This window comes from Dunckerocampus dactyliophorus, chromosome 8 (assembly GCF_027744805.1).
Source record: "Dunckerocampus dactyliophorus isolate RoL2022-P2 chromosome 8, RoL_Ddac_1.1, whole genome shotgun sequence".
NCBI lineage: Eukaryota > Metazoa > Chordata > Actinopteri > Syngnathiformes > Syngnathidae > Dunckerocampus > Dunckerocampus dactyliophorus.
Window position 1 is genome coordinate 13,979,699 of NC_072826.1, and position 17,719 is coordinate 13,997,417.

A 17,719-nucleotide genomic window follows, 5' to 3' on the forward strand; every position below is an offset into this window, starting at 1 on the left:
CTGGATGAAAACCTTAGATTGAAGAGACAGGACAGCGATCCTAAGGACACAGCCAAGATATCAGAGGAGTGGCTTCAGGACAAGTCTGTGAATGTCCTTAAGTGGCCCAGCCAGAGCCCAGACTTGAATCCCATTGAAAATCTGTGGCGAGCTCTGAAAATGGCTGTGCACACTGGGCAGTAGTGGCTCATGAGCGAGAGCACATTGTCCAAAAATCGGAGGGCTGGCGGGTTGAACCCAGCTTCCTCCATCCCAATCACTGCTGTTGTGTCTTTGGGCAAGACACTTCACCTGGCTTCCAGTGCTGCCCACACGGGTGTATAAATGTGAATGAATGTTTGGTGTTAGTCGGAGAGGCCGTTGGTGTAAATTGGCAGCCACATTTCTGTTAGTGTACCGTGACTACAGATGTACACTTTGGACACCATTGCTTTAATAAGCAATGTTCTGTATTTAATGTAAATATTTTAGAAATTATATATATATATATATATATATATATATATATATATATATATATATTTATTTATTTATAGGGTTTTCTGTGTTCAGGGTTTTCTGGGCGGCTTACAAATACGAAAATAGCCATAAGCCCCGCCCACCACACGTTTCGTCACAGCCCGACCATGGTGTCAGGTTTCCAACTTTGCTCATTTAGTTTTTAGCTTTTTAGTGTTGACGTCCACTTGAGTTTGCTATTTCATTTAGAGTATTTGCTTTTATGGGTTCAGGGCAGGATTTTGTAGCATTTCCACATATTTTTTAGACCGCTTGCCTATTCCCCACCCCCACCGCTCTGTGGCCTCTTGTCCCGCCCCCTCTTCTTTCTCCCTGGCTGCCTCCGCCTCTCCCGCCCGCTCCGTCAGCCGTTCGGCTCTCGTCGCAGCCATTTTACCGTGGAGCGTCAGCGCGGCTGCGACCGGAGGACGTCCAGACGGCGCTAAAGAGGTAATTGTGCTTCTGGCCCTCTGCTTCTCCTTGTTTACTTGACCCCCGCATCCCCCGCTCGCTGCGTCGGTCGCGTGAGCAGTGGCGAGCGGAAAGACGGGCTGGCCGGAGCACAGTGGCCGTCTCTGCTAACGTTGGCCGCTCAGACGGAGCAAATATTGCCGAGCGAAGCTTGACGCCGCCAGCTTACAAGTCGGGAAAAAATGCGACGCCCTCCCTTCACCGTTCAAACTTGTTATCGAGCCTTTCAGCGTGGTGTGTCTGCGTTTATTTTCTTGTAGACTTTAGTGGCCGACGTTGAAAATAATAATGGAGGCTCGTTGGCGCCCCCGAAAGGGGGCCCCCGAGAGCACTTTAAATAGCAACAACTTGCTAGCCTTTGTGTTTGTATACTGACAAACTAGCACAGTTGGGTTATCGGATGTCAAAAAATGGTGAGTACTCATGAAATTAATGCTTTGTGTTTTTAAAATGTTCTTCCTTACTCTTATTATTATATTCGTTTTTTGTTACTCTTAACAGCAGTACTTTCGCTTAACTCGCTGAGAGTCAGTCACAGAGCAAAATGGACGTTTGTGGTCAAAATGGATGAGTTGTTATTTTCTGAAGTACAAACACTAATCACTTATGTAAGTTTTTCGGTTTTAAAATATGTTGGATAGACTTGTCCAATCAGATTGTTCTGATGTCATTGCTATACTGCTCAGCATCCCTCGAGGGCATATATGCCCAGTATCCCGGGATTGCTTTGCAACTAATAGCATTATATTTGCCAATACTGTCCATGGCCTTTCAGCATGACAACTGCACAGTCCACATTTACATACACATTGATGCAATTTTATCTGTCCACACAAATCGTAACTGCTAGTTGTTGGGTTTTACTTTTGTTCACTCAAACAGTTATAGCTGCTGTATGTCACAGAGAGCAGCTGCCTAGAGGGCACTGACTTTCGAACGTACTGCACTTGGCCTCTTCCTGCTTTGAGTACATAAGCCACACCCTACACAGCACGCCACGTGCATCAGTTATCTTTGTCAGCTAATGATAGCGATTTGACAAGTTCAGCTACTAACTTTAGCTATTCATAAAATGTATAGCCTATTGTAACAACATCATGCAAATTGTTTATCGCCTCTCTGAGACTGCATTTGTGTCTGGACGCACTACGGACATGTACATGAATATCAAGCAGCTGTGAGTGAGTGACCGAAAAATCTTTTCCATCCAAACAAAAATGATGCCAATTTTTATCAGTTTAAATTGTGAAAAATATAAACATTGTTTGTTCAATCTGTTTTCTTAAATGTGCTATACCTTTGGCTCAAAATCTTTTTTCACCCATAAAATATAAGACCACCACCAATATGTTACCAATAATGGTTTCAGAGAACAGATGCAAAAAATGTCTATATTCTTCACAATTACGAGTCAAACTGAATGAGAATTGTCATTCGGGCCGAAAAGGGGGAGTAGAGTTCATTGCTGCCACGCACGCACGGCTTGTGGACATGCACATGCCCGTAGTGTGCGCACACACACGCAATCTCAGAGAAGCTACCGACAATTAGCAGTTATGGCTGAGAACTTTCTCCCTATGTGTACACACTGGGATGCTGAGAAAAAACGTACAAGAGAAAGCAGCCTACAAAAAACAGCTAAACAAACAAATTGTGTCTGCTAACATTCATGTGTTTTTACTTCTGGCTGTATAACTGCAGGAAGTAGCTAAATGTTTGACTGCTGTTGTTTTGGTTGGTTTTAGACCCTAAGTTGGATTCGTTCGTCCTCCTTGCAGAACGATTTGGAACAGTTTGAATATATTGTTAGTCAATTGTCTGTGACAGGCAATAGCTTTATTGGTATTAAAATAACTGTACGACTTACTCTTTGAGAAAGAGTAAGAATGGACATCATACGACAAAGAAATGTAAAAAAAATTTTGGTATACTATCTGAAGTGTGATTAAACAAACCATTGGCCCAACTGGCCCAACCACTGGCAAACTCGTAGTCCTTATGAATAGTCTGGCAAAGGTTTGTTACCGTCAAGTCAACCATGGTTTGCTTTATTGTAGTCAATGCTTTTTGACCAATAAATTTTGTTTACAGCAGACCTCTTACTGATCACATCGGTACTATAACTCCTCGTGTTATGAATGAGTTCTGTTTTTACAACTCGTGAGTCGAATTTTGGGTATAGAACTTGTATACCATAAATTCCAGTGTATAAGCCGCTACCTTGTTCTTTCTAAACAAAAGGCAAAAAAACTCAGTGAAAATAAAATGGACTCTGTCTCATAGCAAAAATTGCACCAAAAACAATCACAACAAAAACAATAAAAATAGACCCTGTCTCTGTTAAGGAAAAAAAACTACAATAAAAACCACACACACAGTTATGTAGTGTATTGTTAAACTGTAAATGTACGGCGTCCTATTTGAGCTGGACCACATACTGTATCTGTGGTGGCAGAGTAAAATGCAACACGTCTTCTTTCACTCTATTTACAGTTCACAAATTGCTGTTTGTGACATGTACATTCTCCCAGGCAATTCGTACGGTCTGTCATAGATTTCGAACATTTGCCGAAATGTTGGCTTGTGAACCACATTCAAAGGTTGTATTTCTTTTGCAACGTAGCGAGCGACACTGTCTGTGAGCGTGCTCCATTTTGTGCTTTTTGTTTATTTTACTTTGCCGACCAAACGCCTCAGTAAGCGTTGGTCGTATCACCCTTCTTCTTCATCACTACTTTCAAACAAATGCGACATACAGTATCAGTACGTCAGTGTTCATGAGCTCACTTTGTTCATTCTATTTAAAACCCAAATATTCCCACACTGGGGCTGTGGCATTTGCCTTAGAAACCATCGCTTATGTACCTTCATTCATGTTAGTGTATGTTGGCTCACAAGGCTAACTTACTGCTAGCACTCTATGTATCCACTCACTAGCAGCCCCGCCTCATGTAATGTCTGAGAAGGGGATTCACTCTCTCCGTTCATTCCACTGGGGCAGCGGGCAGCAACGCGCACAGACAGATGCAGAGTGAACCCTCTTGTGATCCGGCCTGTGCGGTAAAGAGACGAAACAAACACACGTGCATACACGTGTCATCACACAGCAACTTAATACTCAAAAGGTGTATATGCAAGTATAGAAACATCTCCCAATATGACTTTAACATTAAAAAAACAACATTTTAAAGTTTTCCCATAAGGCATTGCGTCGGAGCAACGCATTCATTGGGGCGCTGCAATGACAACAGCTTCCCTCTTTGGGCTCCATGTTCTCTGGCTCGCTGGTGGACAGTAGCAGCATTTCAGCGCCATTTTCTATGCTTTCTATGCTCTCATCCAATGAAATGGTTTTCTCAATCGAAATGCATTATGGGAACACTTTAAAATGTTGGGTTTTTTTCATATAAAACAGCTCCTCCTCCCGGTGGATCCCGAGTCGTTCCCAGGCCAGTTGGGAGACATAGTCTCTCCAACGTGTCTTGGGTCTTCCCAGAGGCCTTCTACCGGTCGGACTTGTCCTGAAAACCTCCCTAGGGAGGCGTCCGGGAGGCATCCTGACCAGATGTCCGAGCCACCTCATCTGGCTCTTGATGCGGAGGATTAGCGGTTCCACTCCAAGTTTCTTCCGGATGACAGTGCTTCTCACCTTATCTCTAAGGGAGAGCCCAGACAGCCTACGGAGAAAACTAATTTCGGTCGCTTGTACCCGCGATCTTGTCCTTTCGGTCACTATCCAAAGCTCAAGACCATAGGTGAGGATAGGAATGTAGATCGGCGGGTAAATTGAGAGCTTTGCCTTTCGGCGTGGAGCTGTCTTCACCACAACAGACCAATGTAGAGTCCGCATCACTGCAGACGCCGCACCAATTCACTTGTCGATGTCACTTTCCATCCTTCCCTCACTCGTGAACAAGACTCCGAGGTACCTATACTCCTCCACTTTGAGCAGGATCTCATCCCCGACCTGGAGATGGCACTCCACCCTTTTCCGGTTGAGAACCATGGACTCCGACTTGGAGGTGATGATTCTCATCCCGGCCACTTCACACTCGGTTGCGAACCGATCCAGTGAAAGTTGAAGTTCACGGCTCGATGAAGCCAGCAGGACCACATCATCTGCAAAAAGCAGAGACTCAATCCTGCAGCCACCAAACCGGATCCCCTCAACACCCTGGCTGCGCCTAGAAATTCTGTCCATAAAAATAATGAACAGAATTGGTGACAAAGTAATAACACTACAGTAAATACAAGAATTAAATGAAACCATAATAAAGAGAGAACAATTCCTTATTACCTTTTAACCCTTTGACTTATTGTGACGAGGAAGTAGAAGAGACGGGAGAAGCATTGATTGTAGTCTTCCAACCAAAGCAGTAGCAACTTTTCATCTCAATAATAAGGGGGCAGTCTCCTGAAAGAATTCATGGTCCTATTTATCACAGCAAGTCTTCCAGGTCCTGAAGCAACAAAACAGCCCCAGACCATCACACTACCACCACTATATTATACTGTTGGTATAATGCTCTTTTTCTGAAATGCAGCGTTACTTTTACGCCAGATGTAATGGGACGCGCACATTCCAAAAAGTTCAACCTTTGTCTCGTCAGAACACAGAGTATTTTCCCAGAGGTCTTGGGGATCATCGAGATGTTTTCAGGGCAAAATTGAGACGAGCCTTAATGTTTTTTTCCAGCAGTAGTTTTCGTCTTGGAACTCTGCCATGCAAGCCGTTTTTACCCAGCGTCTTTCTTATGGTGGAGTCATGAACACTGACCTTAACTGAGGCAGGTGAGGCCTCCAGTTCTTTGGATGCTCTTCTGAGGTCTTTTGTGACCCCTTGGATAAGTCGCTGCTGCCCTCTTGGGGTAATTTTGGTTGGCCGGACACTCCTGGGAAGGTTAATTACTGTTCCATGTTTTCGCCATTTGTGGATAATGGCTCTCACTGTGGTTCGCTGGAGTCCCAAAACTTTACAATTGGCTTTATAACCTTTTCCAGACTGATAGATCTCAATCTCAGTTATGTTATGTTTTAACGGGGGAGGGCAATCACTTTTTCACAGAGAGCCATGTAGGTTTGGATTTTTTTCCCCCTAAATAATAAAGTTTCATTTAAAAACAGCATTTTGTGCTCAGTTGCGTTTTCATTGACTAATACTTACATTTGTTTGATCTGAAACATTTCAGTGTGAGAAACATACAAAAAAAATCAAGAAAGGTCAAATACTTTTTCACACCACTGTGTATTGCTATATCATCTATGCTGTACATCACTATAAATGCTTGAAACTTTCCTTAAATTGTCACAAACATTTTCCAGAACTCCGACATATTTTGCTCATAGCACAGAGCTAGTGGATGGACCCCGCTTCAAACTCCGTGAGAGACTCAACACTGTGTACTTTAAAACATTGTTAGTTTGCATTGCAATAACACACTTCACCTTCCGCGGAAGCATAATGTAAAAAAACAGTTTTCCAAGGTGTATTGATTAGACAAAATAGGTAACTAGAAATCCTGAAGGTAACACATGGACATTACACCATATTTATGATTTTGAAACTGTGTCACTTTGGTTATTGTCTGAATTTTGATGAAAAAAAAGGTAAAATAACACACTATGTTCACAATGTGTGTCAAGGCAGATGTCAGATCATTTGCATATAGTCTTCTGCGATTCAATTTTAGTGTGTGGGCTACGCTGGTTGCATTTGTGATGCTTATACGTTTTGTCGGAGTTTGTTTTGGATGCATCAAAATTTGTTTGGTGCCCAATGAGGTGTTATACTTTGTAAATCACAGCATCTGAAACATAAGCTCCACTGTTTGTATTATTTATTTCACAAAAGTGTGTTACAAATACGTCACACATGTCACAACGTGGTGATGTGCAAACGGGCTGAAATTGTCATCAGAAGAAAATATTTTTCACTGATTCTTGTCTTTATTCAACGTGTTTGTAGTCTGTGTGTCATGCTCCTCGAAGTGACAACACCCTCTCTCGTCCCGCACCCCTTTCAGTAGATTGACCCTAAGACCACTACGCTTATTAATTAAGTAATTAATTAATTAAATCCCAGCTATTTTTGAAAATTCAACTCCTTTAGTACCGGCCGTTTTAGACGACTTTGACTGATTTTTCAAGGAACACAGAATATTGTGTTCTATGGCTATCTAAACATGGAACCTACCAAAATTTCTGTGTTCATGTAATTGCGGACGGAATCACGGAATTGGCCAATAAAAAAGGGAATCTACGGTCAAATGCGGAATCTCACGGAAATTGACAACATGTGAATGAAATTCTGTCATTGTGAGGAGAAGGACGTTTGTGTGGGGAAGTATTTCCCCTGCGGACCGCTTAATCTTGGCGGAATCTCATCACCAACACTAACCCCCCTCCTCCTGAATTATACATGTTGAAACGGCAACCTGAAACACTGACCAAAGTTTGCGAAAAAACTTTCAAATTCCTCTTATGGTGCGTGAATGAAAGCTGGCTGGGTTAGCTTAGTTTATCAGAGCATCCTAGTGCGGTTGTGTGTGTTTACACCGTGTTGTGTTTTACCGTTTGTTAATGCAAACGAGCATTTTACAATTCCTGCTGATGTCGTGCAAGTGCTGAGTGAAATAAGGACAAGAGGCACGTTTATTCTTGCACCCAGATTGTCTTGACTGTCAGCAGACATTCTCAACACACACAACACACTTCCGACCTTCAAAATAAGAGCTCTGTTCGCCACATACTGTCTAATTGTGTAAACAAAATAATGGTGTCATAGAAAATATTTTACATTAATAACCTAATTAGAATTGCATCGGTGGCTGTCTTCCTTAAGCACAAGCACAAGCGCGGGTATTAAAGTTTGAGGATTTTGTAGCAATGTGTGTGGAGGTTGACATCTCCATCAGCTACATCTGTTTATGAAATACTGTGCAAAATTGGCCAATGATGTATTGCATCAATAAATGTAAGGATTTTTGCAGTTAATTAACAGACATTTTATTTACTTTCACAAAAGTACACACTCTATGCTGGTAAACTAAGTGTAAAAGGTAAAGAAACAGAATTTTAAAAATCTTGAATGAAGTGAGCCCTCTTGTCAGTCTCTTTGTCGCTGTCAAAAAGCCATAGTGTTGTGAAAATTCTTCTTCACATCTGCCATGAGATTGCTCGTATTAAACTTCCCCAGTTCTGTGCCACCATGGCTAACAACACTCCTACTTGCTAAACACACCAGCACGTGCTGTTGTGATCACGTGGGTTCTGCATGCTGAATAGACTGGGGACTAGGGCTGCTGGTGGATAGAAGTGCTGGTGGGAAGTCTGAAATGGACTGCTTGTATTGGAGTGACAAAATAATAATCTGATTTTCTTTGGCTGATATAGGACTGATTAGTCGAAATCAATATTGGATCGGGACACCCTTAATAATTATGATATATACATAGGGATATATGATATATTATAACATTAGTGGTTAATTCGGTCTCAAAATGATGTTGGCAATATAATTTCTGTAATAATTTGGGGGACAGTAAACATTTCAAAATACACCTGCATTGTTTTGTGACTCACTTAGTCTGTTTGTCCAGTCATATTCTTTCATTTTACTTTTCTTAAAAATGTTAGTCTTGTCTCATATCGTTCTCATAGACCCAGTCTCATTATATCGTCTCATCTTGTGAACTGAGTGTCTCATGACACTCCTAGTAATCGACCGGAAAAGCCATGCATTTACCTGCGCTGAAAGGAGCATAAGCGGCATCAAGCGAGGCACACCGTGTAAGGGCAACGATCTAATTAGATCTAATAGGATCTAATGAGAGATAGTAAACAGGGACTTCCCATACACAAAATGGAAGAGACCGATTTATTTGGGGAGTCCAACCACTTTAGTGCATGTAAACATAGTGACTGTTGCCGAGTAATACTAGCTTAGTCCAGTTTGAAAAGAGTAGTTACACTTTAAGCTGGTTTCATTCTGGCCTGACTTCAGGGTTGTTCATTTGGAGGAATTCATTGTAGTTGTGTGATCAAGCTTTCTTCCCAGACCGGGACAGTCAACGTTCTGCAAGCAAGAAAGTCATCTTAATGCTATCTGTAAGGAGGATTGTGGTTAAAGACGCGTTAATATCTACAGGAACTCATTTGACATTTGATTTCCAAATGATTTTAACTGTAGGTTTTCTTTGTTTTCCTGGGTAGGAGTGCTAACATGGCTGCTGGCATGCGAGGGCCTGCGATTGGCCGGCCGGTGAAATTTGCCAATGAGGAGCAGAGGGCGGTTCACTCCTGGTCCAGGATTGCATCTGCTGGTCACAGTGTTCTTTTGGATGCTCTGAAGATCCTCAGCCCGATGTCCCGAGACCTCTCAAGCACAGAAGAATTGGTCACCTTCTTGCAAGAGCTGAGCGAGGAGGGCCACAAGCCCACTGTGTTGCGTAGCAAGGATGTGTATGGCTACCGCTCCTCCACAAACCAGCTCCTAACTGAAGACATGCTCAAACCACCCAACCGGAATGTCAGGCCTATGGCCAAAAAGAGGCGAAGGGTTAGAGTCAAGAAAAGAGAGGTTCACCCTTCATGGAACGTCTTTGAAAGGGGCAACCCCAGAATCCATGGGATTCCGCCTCCTGAGCTACTGATGGACCAACGTGCTGTTGTCTACAACAGGACGCCTGTTCGAACTTCAGCGATATCGGAGCCGCCCCCCATGCAGTCGTGCCTCAGACTGACGAATATCAAAGGTCTGTCTGGCTGTCACACGGCCAGGCTCCAGATCCAAACTACGTGGGACTTACCCTGTAAGACACCCCCAGCTGTGTTTTTGCAGAAGCAGCCCCCTCCAGCACTTTCAGGAATACCTTTGCAGCCTTCCCAGAATGGTGGTGGGGCGCCCACCAGAGCTGTGGCCTTGTTCAGCCAGAGGAGCCTGTCCTGTCCCGTCCGCCTGGATGGCGCCCTCATCGGAGATTCTGCGCCAGTATTCTACGCTAATGGCCGAGCTTTCCCACAGACTCATACAGACCTGGGCAGCAATGGTTGGAGAGGCAATGGTCTCCACCAGAATGGACTGGGCCCTAAAGAACTAACTAACCCGACCCAGCAAAGAAACCGTTGGAAAGATAAGAGGCGTTTGCGATCTAAAGTCATAAAGGTCGATGACTCTCGCTCAGTGGATGAAGCCCGATGGAAAGCTCAGAAAATTTTACAGGTCAACCTGTCCCCAGTCATCCAGATCCATCCTATCAACCACGTGCTCAGAGACTTCAGATACCAGAAGAACTGACGGTCCTTCAACCACACGTTTTGTTAGTTAGTGTCTTACATCCTTCAGTTTCTACCGGGATACCAGATGTCTTTCATGGTTTTTGAAATGTTGCAGAGGAAACCCAGGTAGGTTTTGAAAGTTCTCTTCCCTGTTGGCCACTTGAAAGGCTTTAGAAGTCGGGAGTTGCTTTTCCTAGCTGGCTGGGAAATGACTTTCCACCGAATGCTGGTACTTTGTCACTCCACACAGTTACTGCATTCTGCTTTCAGTTGACAAGATGTCGGCCAATGTTTTCTCTTCCGTTTTCACGTTGACTGCTAGGTTGATGGCAGTTTTCTGATGGTCTTAATATTTTACCATTATTTTGTTTGGAGCACCATTCTTTTTTTAGTATTCAAAATTCCATTGAAGAATAGCACCATTTGGTTTAAAGATGAAAGTATTTTTTTGTGTAATGTCTTGCAGCAGTGAGGCCAGTGTGCTTCCTAAAGACTTGGTCTCCAATAAACAAAGATCCTAAATTGTTGGAGAGAATGAATTTTGTCTTCCTTTTTTATTTGTTTAACTGTAAAAGGCAGGGGGCTTCACCTTAGCAGGGAAAGTATAGTCCTTCACAAAGTGTTCCTTTTTTGTTCATGGAAACGGTAGTATTGTGGACTCATGGTAGTAGTGAATCTGCTTGTGGTCCACAGCGTACGAGAAGGGACAAACTGGCCATCAGATTCTGATCCAAATTGTTTTATTGTTTTGTCTTTTTAATTTGACAAATGCTGAAATCATATTTTTCTGAATCTTCCACTTCCCAATTTTTTACACCTCATGACAACTCAACAGTTCAGTTTTTCTGTTAAGACAAAAATGTTGAATGTGGCTTTTGTGTGAATGCAGTTTTTTTTTTTTTATTATTATTTGCAGGTGCTTACTGCAGTTGGTGCTCAAAAGCTTCAGAAATGAAATATTTATAAACTTCCCATTGGCCTTTCCCTAGGACCGAAAGTGCTGCTGCCCCTGGCAGTTTGGGAGTAGCATGTGCTTTAAAAAGGTTTACAGTGTGGCCAAGTACCCAGCAGTGAAAAAATGTATTTATGGCAAACCAAAAGATAGTAAATTTGCTTCCCAAATAATTTTAACATGAGACCAAGCGGTGAAGTCTGAAATTGTATGTGTGCATATAATGTGCGTGAAATATACGCTTGCCAGCGTCTCAGAGAACATCAGTTGGGTTACCAAAAGCTCCAAACATGCTGCTTAAGTTCCAAGCAGCAGAAAAAAAATATTTTGAAATCCAAATACTAATATATTAGCAGTAAAACGTTGTATGTCAGCATTTCCTAGTTTGTGTGCGAGTGTTTTTTTATTTTTATTTTTTTAAGGGATCATCAAATCAAAAAAAAATTTCCGGAGGGTCACTGTGTCCCGCTGCCTGTCTTCTAGCTTTGCAGACCTACCCAAAACTTTGTTTGTTTTATTTTTATATATCTCTTGGATCATCTTGTTGGTGAAACACTTGTAAATTTTTCCTACATGAGCTTTGAAAAAGTTTTTTGTTCAATAAACTGATCTGAAAAGTAGTGGGTTTTTTCGGTTTGTAAAATAGCAATATCAGAGTCATTTGTATGCTCAAGTAAAAGCCAGATTCCTGATACAATGCTTTATTCTGTGACCAGCATTGTCTGGCTTATCACAAATATTCCAAACCTCTGCCTTACTACGCATGGTCAAAAACAGTATTTTTTTGTCCTGAACTGTCAACACTGGCATCCTTCAGGGCTCCCTACTAGAGACATTTTTCCTTTCTTCAAACATTACAGAAATTCTAGGGCCCTAGAAAATCTGATTTATTTCTCCCAAATTCCGTTTTTTTAATGTATTTTTTACTATTAATGTTTTTACCTTTTACACTTATTTTACCAGCATAGAGTGTGTGCTTTTTGGGTTAGTGAATATAATGTCCATTAATTAAATGCAAAAATCCTTACATTTATCGATGCAGTACATCATTGGCCAATTTTGCCTAGAAATTGAGAAATGGATGTAGCCTAGCTAAGTTTTCTAATGGGGGTGTCAAAACCTCTGCACACGTTGCTGCAAAAATCTTCACCAAACTGTAATGCCCACGCTTGTGATTAAGGAAGATGTAGTCACCGATCCGAGTCCAATCGTGAGATGTTTTTATGACACCCTGACTTTGTTTACACAATTTGACAAGATGCGGCAAACAGTGCTCCTATTTTGAAAGCCGGAAGTGTATTGTGTGTGTTGAGAATATGTCTTGACGTCGAAGACGACCTGGGTGCAAGAATAAACGTGCGTCTTGTCTTCTTAACTCAGAACCTGCACGTCGTTAGCGGGCATTGTAAAACGCTGGCTTACATTAAAGCGGTAAAACACGACACTGTAAACACTCATCCAGCCTGAGTCGCACACACACAGCTGCACTAGTATGCGCTGCCAAACTAAGCTAATGCCGCTAGCTTCCATTCACGCTCCATAAAAGCTCCGATTTGAAATACTATTGAGAAAGTGATATCTATTTATTTATCTGTACTGTACAGGCTGAACTCGAAAGTGGAACCAGCATACTGTAACATGATGGAGAGCAGTGAAGCATGCAAGCATATTCAAGAGTCAAATTGCATGTGAAGTACGACAAAGTCATACATGTTGGCAGGTCTGCACTAATATTGAAAGTCCCCTGTGCCTCCCATGCCCTCCACCCCACCACTCCAGGCAGTTCACCACGTAGTACGTATATGTACTCCTACCTGACGTTGGAATAGCCACGATTACCCCAAATTAGCCTCAAAGGCTCATTTATGCTTGTTTGGTTGTTTCTTTTGACGCTTTCAAGGCTTCGGTATGTATTTCTGTAAATATGCAGATAAAATGGTGGGAGCAGTAACTTTTCAGGTAGTTTATTAATCCCTAAGGACATTTTTTGAAACACTCCCAATTTCTTGACAGCATTCTTGTGTAAATGTGAGCTCTCAGCCATCGCAGCTTGAAAACTGTCATCCACGATTGGTTGAAAAACATGGCCGCCATCAAGCTAAAGGTCTTTGCAGGGGCATAGGTGGGACTTAGCGACTAATGGCCATAACTCATTGACCATTTGTGTAATCGTCATGAAAATTTGAGGATATAGTAATCTCTTTGTTTATCGTGGTTAATTCATTCAAGACCCGACTGTGATCAGTGAATTTCCGTGAAGTAGGATTCCCTGTTCATAATTAGAATATTTTCATAGCTAGAGCATAGAAAACCCTCTAAATTGGACATAAGACATAACATAGACACACACGTTAGCATTGGGAGAGTTCTTGTGTTTTTTCGGGACAGCGTACTTCCTGTGGTGGCTGTTGTCTCATTAATGTAACGTAATGGCAGCTGAATGACACCACATCGGGATGGCTGTAAATTAGTCAGCCTTTTTATCTGAAGTAGACACAAGGCCTATGTCTTCCAGGCAGATGCTCAAAACAGCTCGAACGGTTCGACACTTCGTAGTTCTCAGCTAGCTCTAACCCAGCATGCAGAACGTTACCGTCCTTTTTGTAGCCCACACTGTAAACAGCACTTCGGAACTACACAATACACCCATCGCTACAGTCACATTACTGATGACCATGTCTTTAAATGCCTTATGTTTGCCTTTTTTTTTTCTTTTTTTTTACTTGAAAATGCTTAATTTCGGGAAAAAAATACCTAAAATTTGCTTACATATGCATTTTTTAAAAATGTTTTTACAAATAGGCTGTATTCAACCACGACACAGTGATAATTTATTTTAAGAAATCGTGATAGAGTGAAGCCACAAAATTCGAACTGAAACGGAGAGGGACGACTCTGAATTTCATGTATGTTAGCGTGTCTTCCAAAGCATTTTGTGGGCGACCCATAAGGGCTGCCACAAACGTCAGTCGTGAAAATCATACAGTACATGTATTATTAGTAATAATATAATAATAAAACAGCTGTGGAATGCAGTTTGTCTTCACCGACCAATGATGGTATGAATGCCCGCGCCACCATCGCCATGTTCTTCACAAAATTTTAGTTCAAGTCCACAGTTACTAACGCACACAGCGTCAGTATTTTTGAACGCACATGGAGCTTGAATATCTTCACGCTGTGTCATACGTGCGTAGTTAGGCACAGTGGAGGCCAGCGCAATGTGAGTGCATGCCAGTGGGTTGACAGTGCTTCAGCACGGTATGGGAAGATGTGCGTGTGTTTTGTGGAGCTAAAATATACGCACCTGAGCCAAAAAGTTTGTATGGAAACGGCCCAAATTGTTAACGGTAAACTAATGGCTGACTCTCCTTGAGAATGTTTGAACGTCCTCGTGTCTGAACATTGGTTCACATCGGGACTGAACTTTACAGTGAGCCAACATGCGGCAGGGAAGGTTATCGTCTTCCGTCTTCACTTCCTTCCCCTGACCCCCTCTGCACCCCCCAGGCGAAACCTATTGCAATGGTGAGCGCAGGCTGCGCGTGCTCAGCTCTTTGTGTTGTTGGGGGAAGGGAGCCCAGCCGGCGGAGAAGCCGGAGCGTCGTCACACGCGTTTAAATCAAAACACAACGTGGCACTTCACACTGCTCTGTTGTTGCTGTTCTGCACAAACAACACACAACACTTGTTCATTGGCGTCTCCAATGCAGGCGGCAGAGATCAGAGAAGGATCAGACGGCGAGCCACGCCACCAAAGAAGAAGAGGAAACGATGGGTCGTAAACAACATGGCTGCTCTGCTCACATTCAACGTGTTGATTCTCACACCAAGCAGCTGACACACACCAGCTAAGCACAAGATGGAATACCAGACAAGAATGTCCACAAAAGAACCAGAGCTTTTTAAAAATGCTTTGGTTTTCTAAACTAAGCTAAGCTAATCAGCAGTCATGTTCTCAAAAGACTGAAGAGAATGAACACAAAATCAGAAGCTGAGTTTACATGACAAGCTAGTAAAGACTGCTTTTTCTCAAAACAGTTTGTGCTCATGCACATCTGCAACAAAACCGTAATGTGCATGCCAGGCCACTAGTTGGCAGTGTCACTTCGTAAAGAAAGCAAAAATACACATGGAACACTTTTTACTAATGACAAAACAACATGTCGGGGAAACAAAATGAGAAATATTAACAAATAGGGTTGTCACGGGTCAGAGGTGTAAATCTTGTCACGTTTTAATCTCGAGTGACAAGATAGCTCGTTTGGAGAAAAGCTGCATCGTGCGGACAGGGCAGCCAGAAGCCTTTCAGGCTGTGAACTATGGCATCACTACTATGAATGATAATACAGTTTTATGGAAGTGGCAGTGTGCAAAGGATTATCGGAAGCGCACATTAAGTAAACCTTGCAATCAATCCACCTTGGTGTTCACAGCGTCAGCGAGTCACGTTTGGCTGTTTTTGCCATCAACGCTAAACAGCTGCTTGCTGCTTGTTGATGTCCAATAGGAAGCTGTAATAATTCTACATTTGATCAACTTTACTGAAAGATTTTTCAGATCAACCCATGTAGATGTTCAAACTTTGCACCCTTAATCACTGAGCGGTTCTGTTGACGGTCATTGCATTTGGCTAAGCGCCAGCTTTAAAGAACTGGTTCCATTTCATAACACACCTCAAGAGATCCTTGTTGACAATTTAGCAACATGGTCGATATATTTAGCAAATAAGGGTGCACTTTTAAGTTTTATTTATTCGGTAATTAAATACAAGTGATTAACAAAGGTGATGAATCTGCCAAGCAGGCGCGCAGTAGTGAGCCCCACCTCCGTAACGCTGTGCAATGCACGTCTGAAAGCTGTAAAAAACCATCCATAATGCAACCCAGCCCCAGAAGGCAGAGCTTGGACACACCTTCCTGGCAAAACATGCATGGGTGTCCAAAGTGTGGCGCAAGGGCCAATCTGTGGATTGTGGCTCATTGCAGAAATAAAATAAACAAAAACCCAGCAAAAGTGGAAAAATAGAGCAAAAAGGCAGAATATAACTACAAGAAGCGGAAATGTTGATACTAATAACTAATAAGACACAAGATTTGTCTTTAAATTATGTATAAATTGTTTTTATTATAAATTGTTTAGTTTTTTATTATAACTATCAAAGAAAAGTTGGACAGCCTTGACGTAAATAGACAAAGACAAGTAGACAAGAGAAAAACAGTGAGCTGTATTATTGTTATTATTGTTATTATTATATATGAACAGTGGTTTATTTGGTCTCAAAAAATATTGACAATAATACCCTTGAGCGTCAAAAACATTTCAAAACGCACCTGCATTGTTTTTTGACTCGGTTAAGTAAAAAAGTTTGTCCAGTCATATTTTCTTCATTGTACTTTTCTTAAAATGAATATTAAAATCGTGGGCCCAATCTCAATCAATCACTTCCTGTCCTTAGTCTTGCCATTAGTTTTACTAAAGTAGTAAAGTCTTTCAGTTGGGAAAAGTGTTTCACGACGTAATAATTTTGTTTTTGTTAATTTGTTTTGCTTTGTTTTTTATGTAACTTTAAGGGTATAACAGTAGATTTCAGTACAGAGCAGTGGGTGGGGTACAGTACTGAGTTCCCACACAATTGCACAGTTGAAAAATTGGAAGAATTGACGTTTTGCACTGTTGGATCTAGGTCTGTGACGATAACCAATGAATTGATTAATCAAACAATAAATAAAAACAAAGTCGACAATTTTGCCAGTTTCGATAAACTGACATGTGCATACGCCTTTGTTTTCCACTCTCTCCTCTCTTTACCACACAAGCCGGATGATAGGTGCTCAGTGCGCATTCACATAAAAGGGAGCTTTTGACGTCATATTATTCTACTAAAAATGGAGCAATCCCAGCTGGTGTGTTTTGCACAAGATGAGCAAGTAATTATGATGGAGTTACGAGTTTTAAAAGATTATCACTGCCAAAAACAGCAGTGAAAAGCAGCCAATCGAGCAAAGGTGGACTGCTGGCAGCAAATTGCCGACCGAGTAAATGAGTAAGTTAACATTGTGTTTTAATTTCTGAAAGCTCAACATTGTGCAGCCTTTACATATTAACCCTTACCCATTTCAAACAGAAATAAACCGGAGTCCCCTGCATGTGTCGATCTACTTTTTACCTCCTCTCGTGGAATTAACACAGCTGCCCAGGTGGCTGCCTTCCGAGCAGCTCTGTTTGTTTATTCAAGCACATTTTTACGTGCCATGAGAGCGACGTCCCGCATCGGTGTGATTCCCTGTCTACCCATTGATATTGAGGCGGCAGACCGGGGGCTAAGATGAAAGTCAAGTGGCTCGCAAGGAAGTGGAGATTCAAACCTTCAATACCTTCTATTATCATGGGAAATGTGAAATCACTACCGAGCAAGGTCGACAAGCTGGCAAGAACGTCAAGACCATCAGGGAGTGCAGCTTATTTGTGCTTCACTGAATGGCTAAGAGTTAGCGTCCCACATGCTACCGTGAGGAGCTA

At 42.1% G+C, this 17,719-nt stretch overlaps 1 protein-coding gene across 2 annotated transcripts; it reads left to right on the forward strand.

Annotated features, from left to right (window-relative positions):
• Window positions 1–805: 805 nt before the first annotated feature.
• Window positions 806–11,817, forward strand: ccdc71 (coiled-coil domain containing 71). 2 transcript variants are annotated; one of them, XM_054783984.1, is made up of 2 exons: window positions 806–948; window positions 9,181–11,817. In XM_054783984.1, exon 2 carries the CDS (start codon window positions 9,191–9,193, stop codon window positions 10,262–10,264), a length of 1,074 nt encoding a protein of 357 aa, XP_054639959.1. In that variant the 5' UTR covers window positions 806–948; window positions 9,181–9,190; the 3' UTR covers window positions 10,265–11,817. The 2 variants fall into 2 exon arrangements, with proteins under 2 accessions (XP_054639959.1, XP_054639960.1); XM_054783985.1 differs by lacking the exon at window positions 806–948 and adding an exon at window positions 1,047–1,382.
• The last annotated feature ends 5,902 nt before the right edge of the window (window positions 11,818–17,719 follow it).

What these genes read in the sequence shown, in the direction of transcription:
- ccdc71 (XM_054783984.1), top strand. Translation starts at nt 9,191, where the DNA reads ATGGCTGCTGGCATGCGAGGGCCTGCGATTGGCCGGCCGGTGAAATTT.